We start from the raw sequence: 12,847 nt of genomic DNA, 5'->3' as shown, positions 1-12,847 counted from the left end.
TAGGAGGGAAGTAGTGTCTCGTGGTTAGACCATGGGGGTGCGGTTCTGTGCGTCAGGACTCCTGGGTTCCATCTCTGGCTTTGCAGTAGGCTTATTATATGACAAGGTAATTGGTTCCATTCTCTATGCCTCAGTTTCCCCATCAGTAAAATAGAGAAAATTATTAAGTGTGTCATGGCAGAGCCCCATCATGCCAAGTGCTGCACAGAGTGAAAGACAATCACTGCCCCAAAGAGCTCACAGTCTGACAAAGGAAGGGTTAACATCTGCATTTTACAGATGGGAAACTGAGGCACGATGCGATGACAGGACTTGCCAAAGGTGACACAGGGAGTCTGTGGCAAAACTGGGGATTGAACCCACGTCTGCAGAGTTCCAATCTAGTGCCTAAACTAATGGAAAGAAAAAACAGTATTTCCTCACCTCCACGCAGGGAGTGCAAGGGTTAATTCATTAGCATTGAAAAGCTCTAGGGACTCCTTGTGGGGGGGGGCACAGGGATTAGAGAGCAATGATATCAATATATAGCACTGTTATCACAGCTGATTGAAAAAACAGCACAAAATGTTGCCTTGATTGAAAAAAAATTACTCCTGTTTCCAAATTTTTATATTTTAAAATACAGCTCATTGAAAAGCCCAAACATTTTGGACACATATTTCTCATTAACAATTTTTTTTTGGAGTCAGGGGGAGGGTGTTAGCAAAAAATCGATTTGGGGACAAAAATGTGCATGAAAAATCAAAATTTGGCAATTTGCTACCTGCTGTAATGATTCCACTCCAGTGGGTGCTGGCACTGCCTCAGCTGAGCTACCGCCGTCCTTCACCCTCCTGTCACATCAGAGTATACTGGCTGGAAGGCCCTAGAATTTGGTCAGGAGTAGGAGAGGATTTGGGGAGTTTCACTGATATTTATTTAGTCACAAACTTTCGAGCAACAGTGGGAGTCATTTACACAGCTTTGCTCAGCCAACTGCGGAAGAAATCCAGCAGCACATGACATAAGGGGCCAATAAATTCAAGGGATCGAATGATTGACCAAACATTTGTTCCTACAGGGTGCGTGGTATGAACGCTGGGGGGTTTCAGTGGACTGCATTGCTGTGTTTCTGAGGAGCATGTCTGTGTGCAGGGTCAGGTGGGGAGCAGGCCAATGCAGGCGACTACCCAGACCAGAGCACCGTGGTCGGGGGATCTGCCATGGTCAAGAGGCAAGGAGTGAGGTGGGCCTCGGGTGTGAGGCTGCAGAAGGGAGCTTGGGGCAATGGGGTGGGGAGACAATGAGGCTCAAGGGTGATGCAGGGAGTGGTGGGGAGGCAGATAGGGCCATGGGCATGGGTGGGGAGCTCAGGGAGGCAGCTGGAGCCAGAGGCCCCAAAATACAAGTTCACCCAGGATGTCATATTCCTTAAGGCCGGCCCTGATTATAAGCCTGACACTTCCTGTTATAAAACCCTGTTTTCAGTCGCTTATAACTTTGCCAGACTTTATCCATTTCTGAGAACGAGGCTAAGGAAAGATAGGTTCTTTTGTGCATGTTAAAAAAATCTCGTGACCTATTCTTTGAGTAGCTCTAGCACTCCTGGCTTTGAAGCAGGGACTTGAAATTTGGCTGGGAAGTTGCTTTCATATGAGGGACGTGCCTTTTGCTTTTCTGGTGAAAATTCACCCAAATTTGAACAAATTCTAAGCCTTTAAAAAAATCACAGTTTGAGACTTGCTAGAGCTTTGCTGTTAAATATCCCCAAAGACTTTGGCTAAACTTAGTATGCTCCAGTCTAAGGCTAAGCAGGCCAGTCCTAGGTGAGAGGCAGGGGAGTAGATTGGGATGCAGAATCTGGGCAGGAGCCTTGGACTGAAGACTGGTGGGGAGGAGAGAGAAGGAAATTGGGACTGGGATTTGGGGTGGAGACAGATTGGGATCAGCTGGGTAAGGAGACTGGGACTTGCACCAGCGGACAGAGGGGACTGGGACTGAGAACCAGAAAGGGAAATGAAGGTGGGGTGGGACTGAGATCAGACGAGGAACTGGGACAGAGGCTGGGAATCAGTGAAATGGGCAAGGAACGGGCACTCAAAATGGGCAAGGAGTGGGCAGTCAGGCACTCAAAAGTTAGGAAATGCCAGAATAAAGGATGGCTGTGTCACCTTAACTCTGCCCCTTGTGCATATACATTATGGCACAGTCTTTCATTACATGACTGCATACTATTTTTGTCACAAACCCCTGTCTCATTCAGTATACAGGTTGGATTTGGTCTAGGGTTGTACAGTGAAGGAGGCTGTTGTCTGTAGAACCTCTGCCTCATTCGTTGAACACGTTAGAAGCTATGTAGTGAAAGAGCCAGGGAGTGGCAGGCTGAGAAAAGAGGATCTCATGGTTGAGGTAGTTGAATTTTGCCCTGGAGAACTGGATTTTATTCCTGTCTCTGTCAATGAGTTCCTGTGTGCTGCTGGTCAAGTCACTTAAACCACACTTTTCACAGGCAGTGACTAATTGTGTATTTCTCATTTCGTGGGTGTCTGACCTAAGATCGTGAGCTCTTGCAGCTGCACCCGCAGTCAGTAGGAGCTGTGCTTTGAACATGCTATCTATTGTGTAACAAAAAATCAGTTCCTAGGTGTCTCATATTAGACACCCAAAATTAATGGATTCTCTTGCTCTTAATCTCCTTGTGCCTCATCTGTGAAATGGGGGTCATGCCTCCTCTTCTTTAATAGCTGTGAAGCACTCGGATGTTATAGTGATGAGCACCCTAGAAAAGCCCAAGAAGAAATTAATAATTCTGTCTTCAGCGCAGGATATGAATCATGTTCAGTCAATAGTCAGGAGACACCATTGAACAAGGAGAAAGCAACCTACTGAATACATCTATCCTGTGCACTGAATCAGGCAGGGGTCTGGTGGAAAAACTAGCATGCGATCATGTATTCATAGACTACACCGTAACGTATTGGGAAACTGAGGCCCAAGAGGGAGCTGGTGACAGAACAGGGAATTGAATCCTAGCTGTCTCACTTCTAAGCTTGTGTGCTAACAACTGCACCACCCTTCTTTCATTCAGTGCCTCTGTCCATGTCACCACTAGCTAAAAAGTTGTATTTTAACTGTGCAATAACTAACGTTAAATACCCCATTGTGGCCAAGGCAAGCTGTAATGTTAGCACAGGGTGTTCTGGTGGAGTTAAAAATACACTTTTCCCTAGTATAAGCACCAGCTCCTCATACCGGTAGCCTAGCCATAAGGGAAGGATGTACTCAAAGAAATAATGGAGCACATGGGTTTCCGTGGGGCAGTTCTGTACAGCGGAGCAGAGCTGGTCAAAAAATGGACTTTCCAACATGCAAAAAAATCCAAAAAAAACCCAAACCCCAGTCCCAAATCAGGATATTTCAACATTTTTCACTAAATGAAATTCTTGAGGAAAAATTGTTTCAGGGCAATCCAAATGTTTTGATTTTGATAAATACAAAATATTTTGATTTTGACCCTTGACTTTTTTCATATATAAAATGTAAAATTCTCAATGAAAAGTTGTTTCAAAAGAAAAGCCAAAAATCCAAACTTTTTTCCTGAAAATGTTACAATTTTGACATTTTCAAAATTTTTGACTGTTTTGACATTTTCAAATCCCCCCTCCCCAATTTTCTAAGCAAAATTTCATCAAAGTCCATAAGATTTTGCCAAAATTTTTGGTTTAACCAAAATGACATTTTCTGATAGAAAATGGTTTCAATTAAAATTTTCCAACCAGCTCGGAGGAGCTTTGTTCCCCCTTGTGTCTCCTCTTCGTACCCCTTTGCACCAGCACCGGGGCTGGCGCTGCCCGCTCCCCACTCCCAGGTGCATTCCTGGGGAACTAGCACTTTGGGACGCAAGGCACTGTTTAAATGCAAGTGATGACAATCCAGGTGTTTCTCTGCTGGCTGCAGGCATCCTCTGACTGCTGGGCGACTGTAGACAGAACTGGCATAGCTACTCACTGCAAACAGTTTACTCAGTCCATTCTGCCCATGAACCCATCACAACCCCAGCAGATTTTCTCAGACACTGAAATTGTTGGATGAAGGGGGTTATTTAGGGAGCTTTTATTTTGTGACTGTAGTGGTTGCACGCTGGAGGATGTGGAACACAGATGGGAGAGCATAGTCTGTGCATTTCTCCTGTGAAACAGTCTGCAGTGATTCTGGCAACAAGATGGCTGCCATCTCTGTGCCTGATCTGCACAGGACATGTGGCTGTGCCAGCCCCAGCCCTGGTTTTGTAACTCAAGCTATCTACAGCAGCCCTGGCTTTTAGCTTTCGATATTGCCAAGATGGTGGCCATCACACCTGCTGCGCAGGGAGCTCCCACATGCAGCAGGCTCAAGAACCCCCTGCTTACGTGCCCTAAAACTGACCCACCCACACTCCACAGCCTTCAGGACTCCCTGATGGCCACTGGGGAGGGGGTGAATATTGTCTGTTTCAGTCCCAACCCACCCCACACTGAACCCCCACCCCGGTTGGCTGAGCCACTACTTTGGATTGGCCAACAAGCCTACATGGAAGGGTTGTTGTCATTGGCTAGTTGCTTTGTTTTTAAACCCCATTGGCTGCATGGAGCTGTGGGGCAGGCATAACAGGGGGACTGATGGGAGCAGCAAAGAGCAATAAGGGGACCTACAAGCTGGACAGATCCAGTAGAGCCCTGTGCTCTAGGGCCTACAGGGTGCTGCTCACCGAGGGCCAGTCACCGGCTGGGGCAGAGGGGCCTGGGGGGGTGTCTCAGCCCAGGTCCCTGTGGATGAGTTATTAAGCCGTTGGCCCCCTTGTTCGGAGGGAAGGCTTCACTCTCAATCCTCCAGCCTGGCATAGGAGACACCTTGCCAGACGCCCCCCACCCCAAACATCAGGCCAATGTCTCCTTACAAAGCCAAAGAGCTTTATTTCCAGATGCTCTGGGCAGGTCCCTGAGGCGCCAGCAGGGATGCTCAAGGCTACGATGATGTGCCGAGGACACTGGTACGGCGGGGAGGGAGGGAGGGAAGGAAGGCATCTGGCTAGGACACACACTTCCCAAAGTGTCCGCTCGTTTCTGGTTGCCTCAGTATTTGGACTGTGAGGATGCCTCAGCCTGAGCACAGAGGAACCCCAAATAAGAAGGCACTTTGGGAAGAACCCCTGGCCCTGATTATCACTGGCCCCTTCCAAGCCAGGGATTCTGAACAGCCAGTCACCACAGCTTCCATTGAATGGTGCCTCTTGCCCTGAGCAGTGTCAGTATGGCCCAGCAGGCATATTGGATTTACCACCTCAGCGTCCACAGCCAGGATGAGCAGGCCGCATAGGGCTGGCACGCCTAGGGCTGAGACTAGGTCTCCTCAGTGACGAACTTCATCTCGGCATTGCGGGAGCCGGAGAGGACGGCGCCGTCCCGCACCCGGCGCCGGAAGAGGAAGGGGAAAGCCTTCTTGAAGGACTTCCTGAAGCTGTCGCCCATGAAGGCGTAGACGATAGGGTTGATGGAGGAGTTGGCGTAGGACATGCAGTTGGCCCACGTCTTGATCTTGTAGGTCTCGTAGTTGGCCTGGAAGCTGCCATAGAAGCCCTGGAAGAGGAGGTAGAGCTGGATGGGGCCCCAGCACACAGTGAAAAGTACCACGATCACCACCACCATCTTGGACACCTTGGCCCTCATGGCGACAGAGTGCTCGGACAGGTGCTGTACCTGCTGAGAGAGGGGAGCAGGAACAGAGGCCTGGTTTAGAGCAGGGGGGCTAGGATCCAGGACTCCTGGGTTTATCCCTGGCTCTGAGAGGCGAGTGGGGTCTAGTGGTTAGAGCAGGGGAGTTGAGGGTGAGGACTCCATGCCCTATTGAGAAAAGTCCTGAGGCTGGGTGATGGGGCTTCCAGATATATTGGGCAGAGGGGGTCCCCAGTACAGACACCCCAGTTTACTGCCCCCAGCTTACCTGGTAGTTGTGGTCAATGGGCTCCACGATGGGGCGCCCCACACGCTTGAGCATGACAGAGTAGCAGAGGCAGATGGTGAGCAGAGGCAGCAGGTAGACAGCCAGGAAGGTGTAGAGGATGATGCTGCGCTCCTGGATCTTGCTGGCGAAGGCCTCGATGCAGTAGGTGCGCAGCCCATACCAGTAGCCCACCTCAGTGCGGTGGTACATGGCTATGGGCAGCGAGAGAAGGAAGGAGCCTGGGGACAGGAGGGCAAAGGGGTGAAAGGCATGATGGGGCCAGTGCTCTGGGGAGACCTGGGGTCCAGCTATGGCTCTGAGAATAAGGAGAACTGATTTGGCACATTCATGAATGGCTGAGGCTGATCAGCATAGAGGGGCTCTCGGTTAGCATCCGTCTCTGTTCAGCAAAGACCCAGGAGAGGAGAATAGCAGGGGGCTGTGGGTCAGGATTGAGGGGCAAAAGCAGAGATGAGGTGGGGAGGCAAGTCCTGGAATAGCAGGGGATACAGGTTGGGATTGAGAGGTGCCAGCCGAGCTCTGTGTGTAGGGATCCTGGGCTGGGATACCAGGGGGCTGTGGATTGGATGGAGGTGAATTAGCAGATTTGTGGGTGCTGGTGGGATAGAATCAGAACAGAAGGTGGAAGCTTCTATTGACCATCAGATGCCAAGGCACAAATATAAATTCCCTCTGCCTCTGTTTAGAGATCCCAGAGGAGACCTTGCACTGGGTATGGGGCTGTGCTGCTGGGCTCAGGACTGGCCAGGATCAGGCCAGGAATCCCTGGGAAACCTTTTACAAGAGCTTTGCAGAGTCGGTGTCCTGGATGCATGTTCAGGGACACAGCTCTCCTCCCTCCTTCCCTTCCTTCCATCACCCCTAGGGGGCCCCTTCCCCAGCTCTTTGCTCTCCCCCAGCCCTGACACATCCCACTCACTCATCCAGATGGCCACGCTGACGCCCATGGCCACGCGTGGGGTGCGGTAGCGCAGCGACTGCAGCGGGTAGAGGGTGGCGTAGCAGCGGTCCATGCTCATCGCCGTCAGGGTGATGCAGGTGGCCTGCGCTGTCACCTTCAGAGAGCAAGGGTGGCCCAATGACCCAAGGCAAAGGCAATTGGGGGGCCCTGGGCCCTTTGCCAAGCTCTACCCTCCCTACAGGGCAGGGCCCTGGGACTGTAAAGCGCCCCAAGTATCAGCAGCTGCTGCATGTCCCTCCCCAGCACACCCATGCACACACTCACCCATGCATCTTTGCACCCCAGCCCAATCAGCCCCTGCCCCCAGCCAGCCAGCCAGCCCTACCTGTTGCAGGTAGTTGACGAGTTTGCACATGAAGTCACCGAAGATCCAACTGGGAAGGGGGTAGAGCGTGGCGGTGAAGGGGACACAGCACACCAGGAAGATGATGTCTGTGGTTGCCAGGTTTGCTGGAACAGATGTGGAACTGGGATCAGGGGGAGGGACCATGGTGGGGACTAGCCAGACAATAGGTGGGGGGGAGCTCGGTGGCTCAGATGCCAGCCTGGGATCCAGAAGCCCAAGGTTCAATGCCTGGCTCAGTCATAGACGTGGAAAAATCACTTGGTCTCTCCTGTGCCTCAGTTCCCTCCCTCTGCTATGGGGATAACAGGCCTGCCCTTCCCCATAGGGATAAACCGCCAATAATTGGTGGGCACTGGGTGATTGGGGCTGTATGAGCCCCAGAGCCCAGGCTAAGTCCCTCATTCATGATGCACTCAGAACAGCCCGCTGGGAATGAAGAGCTGGGTGGGAGTGGGTAGTGTTGGGAATTATGGGCAGGGCGCCTGTCAGCCCCACATTCTCCACTCCCATTTGAAGATGCCAGCCTCCCGCCTACTCCCCTTTATCCCCATTGTCTTCCCCCAGCCAGAGCCCCTGCCCCACCATTTATCCCCTAGTGGCCCCCCTCACTGCAGCCCCAAACACTTCTCTCTCTATTCCCCCAACTTTCCTACCTGCACCCTCCCAACCCCCAGCACTGCTCCCCCCTGTTCTCCCAAACCCCCATATTCCCGTGCTCTGCCCCAGATACGCTATAAGAATCTGAGCCACTCACATTGGGGGGGGATGTGCATCTGGAACCCCTGGAACAGCTGACCCAATGACTTGCTTTCCTCTGATCACACTCAGTGCTCTTGCTCAGGAAATCTGCCTACATTATCGTAACAGTCTGTCACCTTTGCTCTGTTTAATCAATACTGGTTTCCTTGTCCATCCAAAATCACAGCCTGTCTGGGGATTTTAGAGCACTTTACAATGTCGCTCTTATACTAGAAATTTTGGCCTCGGGAAAACTTTCAGAAGGAACAAGGACATGCTTGAGATACAGTAGCTGAAAGCTGCCCCCAGCAGGGCTCAAACTTAGCACACAGGTGCAATTTAGGCTCAAGATTTACAGCCCCAGGCCTTTGAGCCACCCACTCACTTTAATATATGTACTCTGCTGCTATTAACAGAACCCTCCTCTTGCTACACATGCCAAGTTCAGTCTCTTTGGGCTGACAGTTCAACGTATTCTGACCCAGAAATCCCAACTCTAAGTTTGCTTCCAGTGGGTGCCATGCACTAACTGAGCAACTGAGATCAGTTGGACCACAGCTGTAGTACTTTGAGCCTCTGCTGTTGGCTAAAGACATGAGAACAGGTTGGTGTTGTAAAGAGCTGGGTTTTTGGGGAGCTGTATCTCGGGAACCCCTTTCTCACATAATCCCAAATTTGGGTCACTAACTCTACCCCAAGCCCCCATGAGGTGTAGAAATTTTCAAGATAATTGGAGTCAGTGTGTGGATTTCAGAGGACTTAGAATAGTCCCTCTTTAAACAGAAAGCAAGTATGGACCCCCACCCACAGCAGAATGGGTGCTCTGTTATAATGGGGGGAATGCAGTGCTACAGGGAATTTCCAGAGTCAGGGGTGTTGAGGGATCCCTGGGCTGGGATAGCAGGGGGCTGTGTCTCATGATTGAGGGGCATTGGCTGCGGGGAGCCCAGTGCCACTCTCTTGCTAATGGACAGTACAGTGCATGTTGTTGAGCCATGATGATGATCATTGATGGAGTGGGGTGTTTCAGGCCAGGAGTGGTGTGCAGGGGCTAGCACTGGGGGGAGCAGCAAAAGGGAAGGCATCCAGGCACTGAGGTTGGTGGGGGTGGTTCTGGAGCACCCACCAGGAGGGTGGTGAGGCACCCAGGAGCAGGGGGGCTGGAGCTGAGGCAGGGGAACCCACTGGGGTGGAGGGGGATGGTGCTTGGGAATGGGGGCGGGGCTGGTGCTCGAGCACTCAGCTGGGGGAGGGATGGTGTCCGGAGGTGAGGGGGGGCTGGAGCTGGGGCATTCAGCTAGGGGAGGGAAGATGCCAGGGGATGGGGGGGCTGCTGTTGGGCACCCAGACAGGGAAGGGAAGATGCCCAGGGACAAAGGGGGCGGGGGTTGGCACTGTGTCACCCAACCAGGGGAGAGGAGGGATGGTGTCCAGAAGCAAGTGGGCAGGTGCTGGGGCACCCATCTAGGGGAGAAAAGGTACCCAGCGGCCAGGGAGGGCTGGTGCACCCAGCCGGGGTTGGGATGGTGCCTGGGGATGGGGTTGAGGCACCGAGCCAGGGGAGGGATGGTGCCTGGAGGTATGGGAGGTCAGATGATGGTGCACCCAGCTGGGTGAGAGAAGGTGCCCAGGGGCCAGGGAGGGCTGGAGCACCCAGCCGGGGGAGGGATGGTGCCCAGAGGCAGGGGGGCAGATGCTGGGGCACCTAGCTGTGGGAGGGCTGGCACATCCAGCCAGGCAGGGAAGGTGCCGGGGGGGGGCAGGTTCTGGGGCACCCAGACAGGTAGGGCTGGTGCCCAGGGGCTAGGGAGGGCTGGTGCACCCAGCCAGGGGAGGGATGGGAGGGACACTCACCGATGTAGAAGTTGGTGGCTGTGCGCATCTGCCGGTGCTTGGACACCACGTAGATGACGAGTGAGTTGCCCACCAGCCCCAGCAGCATGACGAGGGCATAGAAAAGCGGCACCAGCCAAGCATCCGTCAGGAACGGGGGTGACGTGTCCTCCCCACTGCTATTAAAGATCCACAGCCCCCTCCTGCCAGGGCCCGCTGGCGTGCTCATGTCCATGTGGGGGGCAGCAGTGGGCACTGGTGTCCAAGAGCCATTGTCTAGCCAGCCGCCCAACGGGGAGGGCTCTGCATCCATCCTTGGCAACCCTGCTATGGCTCTGAGCCCAGGGCAGGTGGGCGCTGGAGTCAGGACTGGTCCCTGTTTCCAACGTGCCAATCCTGGCCAGCTTCTTCCCTGGGGAGGGGGAACATATAAACAGAAAGGAAAATGAGGCAAGGGGTGGGGGTTGATCCAGCAGAGATGGGGCACAAAAGCCAGAGGTAGTAACATCACCCCCACCCCCCGAAATGGGCCAGCTGCTCCATGTGCCTTGGCTTTGTCCTGCAACCATCACCCCGAGACACCCCCGCTGAGTTGCCCCCCCCCCCGCCCTCTCACTGAGCTGCGCTCAGCTCCTGAGGACCCCTCCTACCCCAGCCTGGCACTGCTGGGCATCAGTTTCCTTGGGCCACCGCTGAGCTAGCCCCAACTACTGGTGGGTCCCCTATGGAAGTGCGGGGTCGTCAAGACTCCTGGGTTCCCAACTCTAGCGGGGGGCTGGGAGCCAGGACTCCTGGTTCGATCCCTGGCTCTGGGAAGGGGGTCGGGCTCTAGCCTCCCCACAAGCTGCTCCCAGTGGCCCGTTCCCCTTCGCCCCCAGCTCTCACCTGCGCTGTCCGGGACGGGGGCAGCTAGCGCGGGGCGGGCGGGCTCCGCGCAGGGCTGCGCTCTCCAGTCCCCGATGCTGCGAGCGCGGGTCTGCAGCCAGGCTGAGAGCGGCTCCCGGAGCCCCCTCAATGTACCGGGGGCGGGGGGAGCGCCAAGCTCTGATTGGGTGGTGGGAGCCAGCGCTGGGGGGATGTGTGCTGGTGGGGCTCGTCCCAGCAAGGGGCTCCAGAGGGACCAGACCCCTCGCCTGGAGTCCACGGGGACGGGCTCGCACCCCCTGCCGAGACCCCGTGGAGCAGTTTGCCAGCGGCTCCCTTCATATACTGGCAGGAGAAGCAGTTTAGGGGGAAGTATTGCATGGAGTAGAGTGGGGGAGGGGAGCCAGGACTCCTGGGTTCTAGTCCCAGCTCTGCTGCCGCCGCCTCTGTTGTGAGCGCCCTTGGTTAAGTCACTCTTATTTGGCCCCTTGGGACCATGCTCCTTACCTGCTGCTAGGGGGCGGGGACAATCTGTGAGAGGAGGGGAGTGAAATATTTGTAACCCAAGGTAAAGCCGCCCCCTTTGTCTGGGCACGAGGACTCATTTGGTTGAAAACATGCCCCCCCCCCATGTGTGTTGCTGGGGAACGGGGAGGTTCTGGACCCCCCCCCCCCCCAGTGCCTTGGCACTGCACAGGGCAGATAGCCGCGGGCCTGATGGACAAACGGCCACTTTGTCGGATTTCACCAAAAATCCCCATTTAGAGGGGAGCAAACAGTAGAAATGGGGGGGGTGACATTTCCAGCAAAATGGTTCATAAATTCTCCCCAGTTTGGGGGCTTCGTTAGCCGTAATAACCAGCTGGGCCTTCACTGACACCACCAAAAATCACAACCCTGGGATTAGCAGGCCAATGCTCAAACCACTGTACATTGAAATGTATTAGAGTAAAGGGCCCCCCTGCTGAGCCCCGACCCCTCTCCCTGCAGCACAGCGCCCCCTAGCACAACACTGGGGTATTGGGGTCAGCACTGACTGCCAGGGGAAAGCACCTCCCATCGAGCTCCTCTCCCTGCAGCACACTGCCCCCTAGGACATGGGGGTCAACACTGGCTCCCTGGGGAGTCACCTACACTGCTCCCTGCAGTACAGCACCCCCTAGTGCCTTGAGTGCTGAACCTAATCAACTGCTCTGCTGAAACCAAGATAGCTCGCCCCAGTTGTGTTCCCGTCACCAGCCACTTTATACCCGCATCCCAAAACAGGCTCCGCTTGGCCTGGCATCATTAGTCCTTTATCCACCTTCACTGTGTCCAGGAGTGCAAGTACTGTGGTACCCTCCATCCAGGGGATGGGGGGGGGGACTGCGCTTTGCTCATTAAAGGAGCAGAACATGGCTAGGGACGGCATTCATTCTTTATATGGCTTTCACAGCACAATACTTTGTTCAAGTTTATTAGCATATGTATTGTGCTGTTATGTTGGTCATTAGTCCTCAAGGGAGGTGGGGATGGAAGGTGTTAAAACAGTGTTTTTGATTCTGTTTCTCCCCTTTGGTCTGAATTATCCATGACATCCATACTGCATCATATCACATCCAAATCATTAGAGAAATGCCTCTGCTTGCACTGACCGGAGGATGTTTGGATTCTCATGTCAGCCCAGTTCTTACAGGTATCAGGTGTTGTCCCCAGTGTACATAGAATTCTTCTTTGCAGCCAAACTAGTCTAACATGCATTTTGTTAACTGGAACTGGAGCAGCAAAACAAAGAAAACAAATGCCTCATTTTTCAGCTTTGTAGGTGAGAGAACTATAAGTGAAGATTATAATGCCGGACACTGATGGCCTTAAACCAGCTGCCTCAGGGATCTGCCAAGAACTTAGCTGAAAATATGTTCCTCATCTTAGCAACGGAGCTAAGACATCACGCATCTGCCCACCTTTATTCGAATGAAGCTCCTTCTGATCTGACAGCTCAGGCATTGTCAGTTTCATCCAGAACAATTTACAAACTTGGAACCTAATCCTGTAAACCTTTAATCATTTGCTCAATCCCATTGAAGACAATGGGACTATTTACATGAGTATGGACCACTTTTGTGGTAAGAGTTTCAGGAGTCTGT

General features: G+C 53.3%; 2 protein-coding genes across 2 annotated transcripts in view; both read right to left on the bottom strand.

Annotated features, from left to right (window-relative positions):
* The window catches only part of RETN (resistin), a 70,430-nt gene that overhangs the window by 23,287 nt on the left and 34,296 nt on the right, over window positions 1-12,847 (bottom strand). The window lies entirely within an intron of this gene.
* On the bottom strand, window positions 5,054-11,035 carry LOC117889284 (G-protein coupled receptor 54-like). The gene is made up of 6 exons (XM_034793233.1): window positions 10,743-11,035; window positions 9,879-10,269; window positions 7,266-7,390; window positions 6,899-7,034; window positions 5,959-6,197; window positions 5,054-5,717 (listed from the first exon to the last, which is right to left on the bottom strand). The coding sequence occupies exons 2-6, from the start codon at window positions 10,168-10,170 to the stop codon at window positions 5,358-5,360; spliced, it is 1,152 nt and encodes a 383-aa protein (XP_034649124.1). The 5' UTR covers window positions 10,171-10,269; window positions 10,743-11,035; the 3' UTR covers window positions 5,054-5,357.

Source organism: Trachemys scripta, chromosome 16, assembly GCF_013100865.1.
Source record: "Trachemys scripta elegans isolate TJP31775 chromosome 16, CAS_Tse_1.0, whole genome shotgun sequence".
Taxonomy (NCBI): Eukaryota; Metazoa; Chordata; order Testudines; family Emydidae; genus Trachemys; species Trachemys scripta.
Note: the sequence above shows the minus strand (reverse complement) of the source record. Positions and strands in the feature narration are given on the sequence as shown.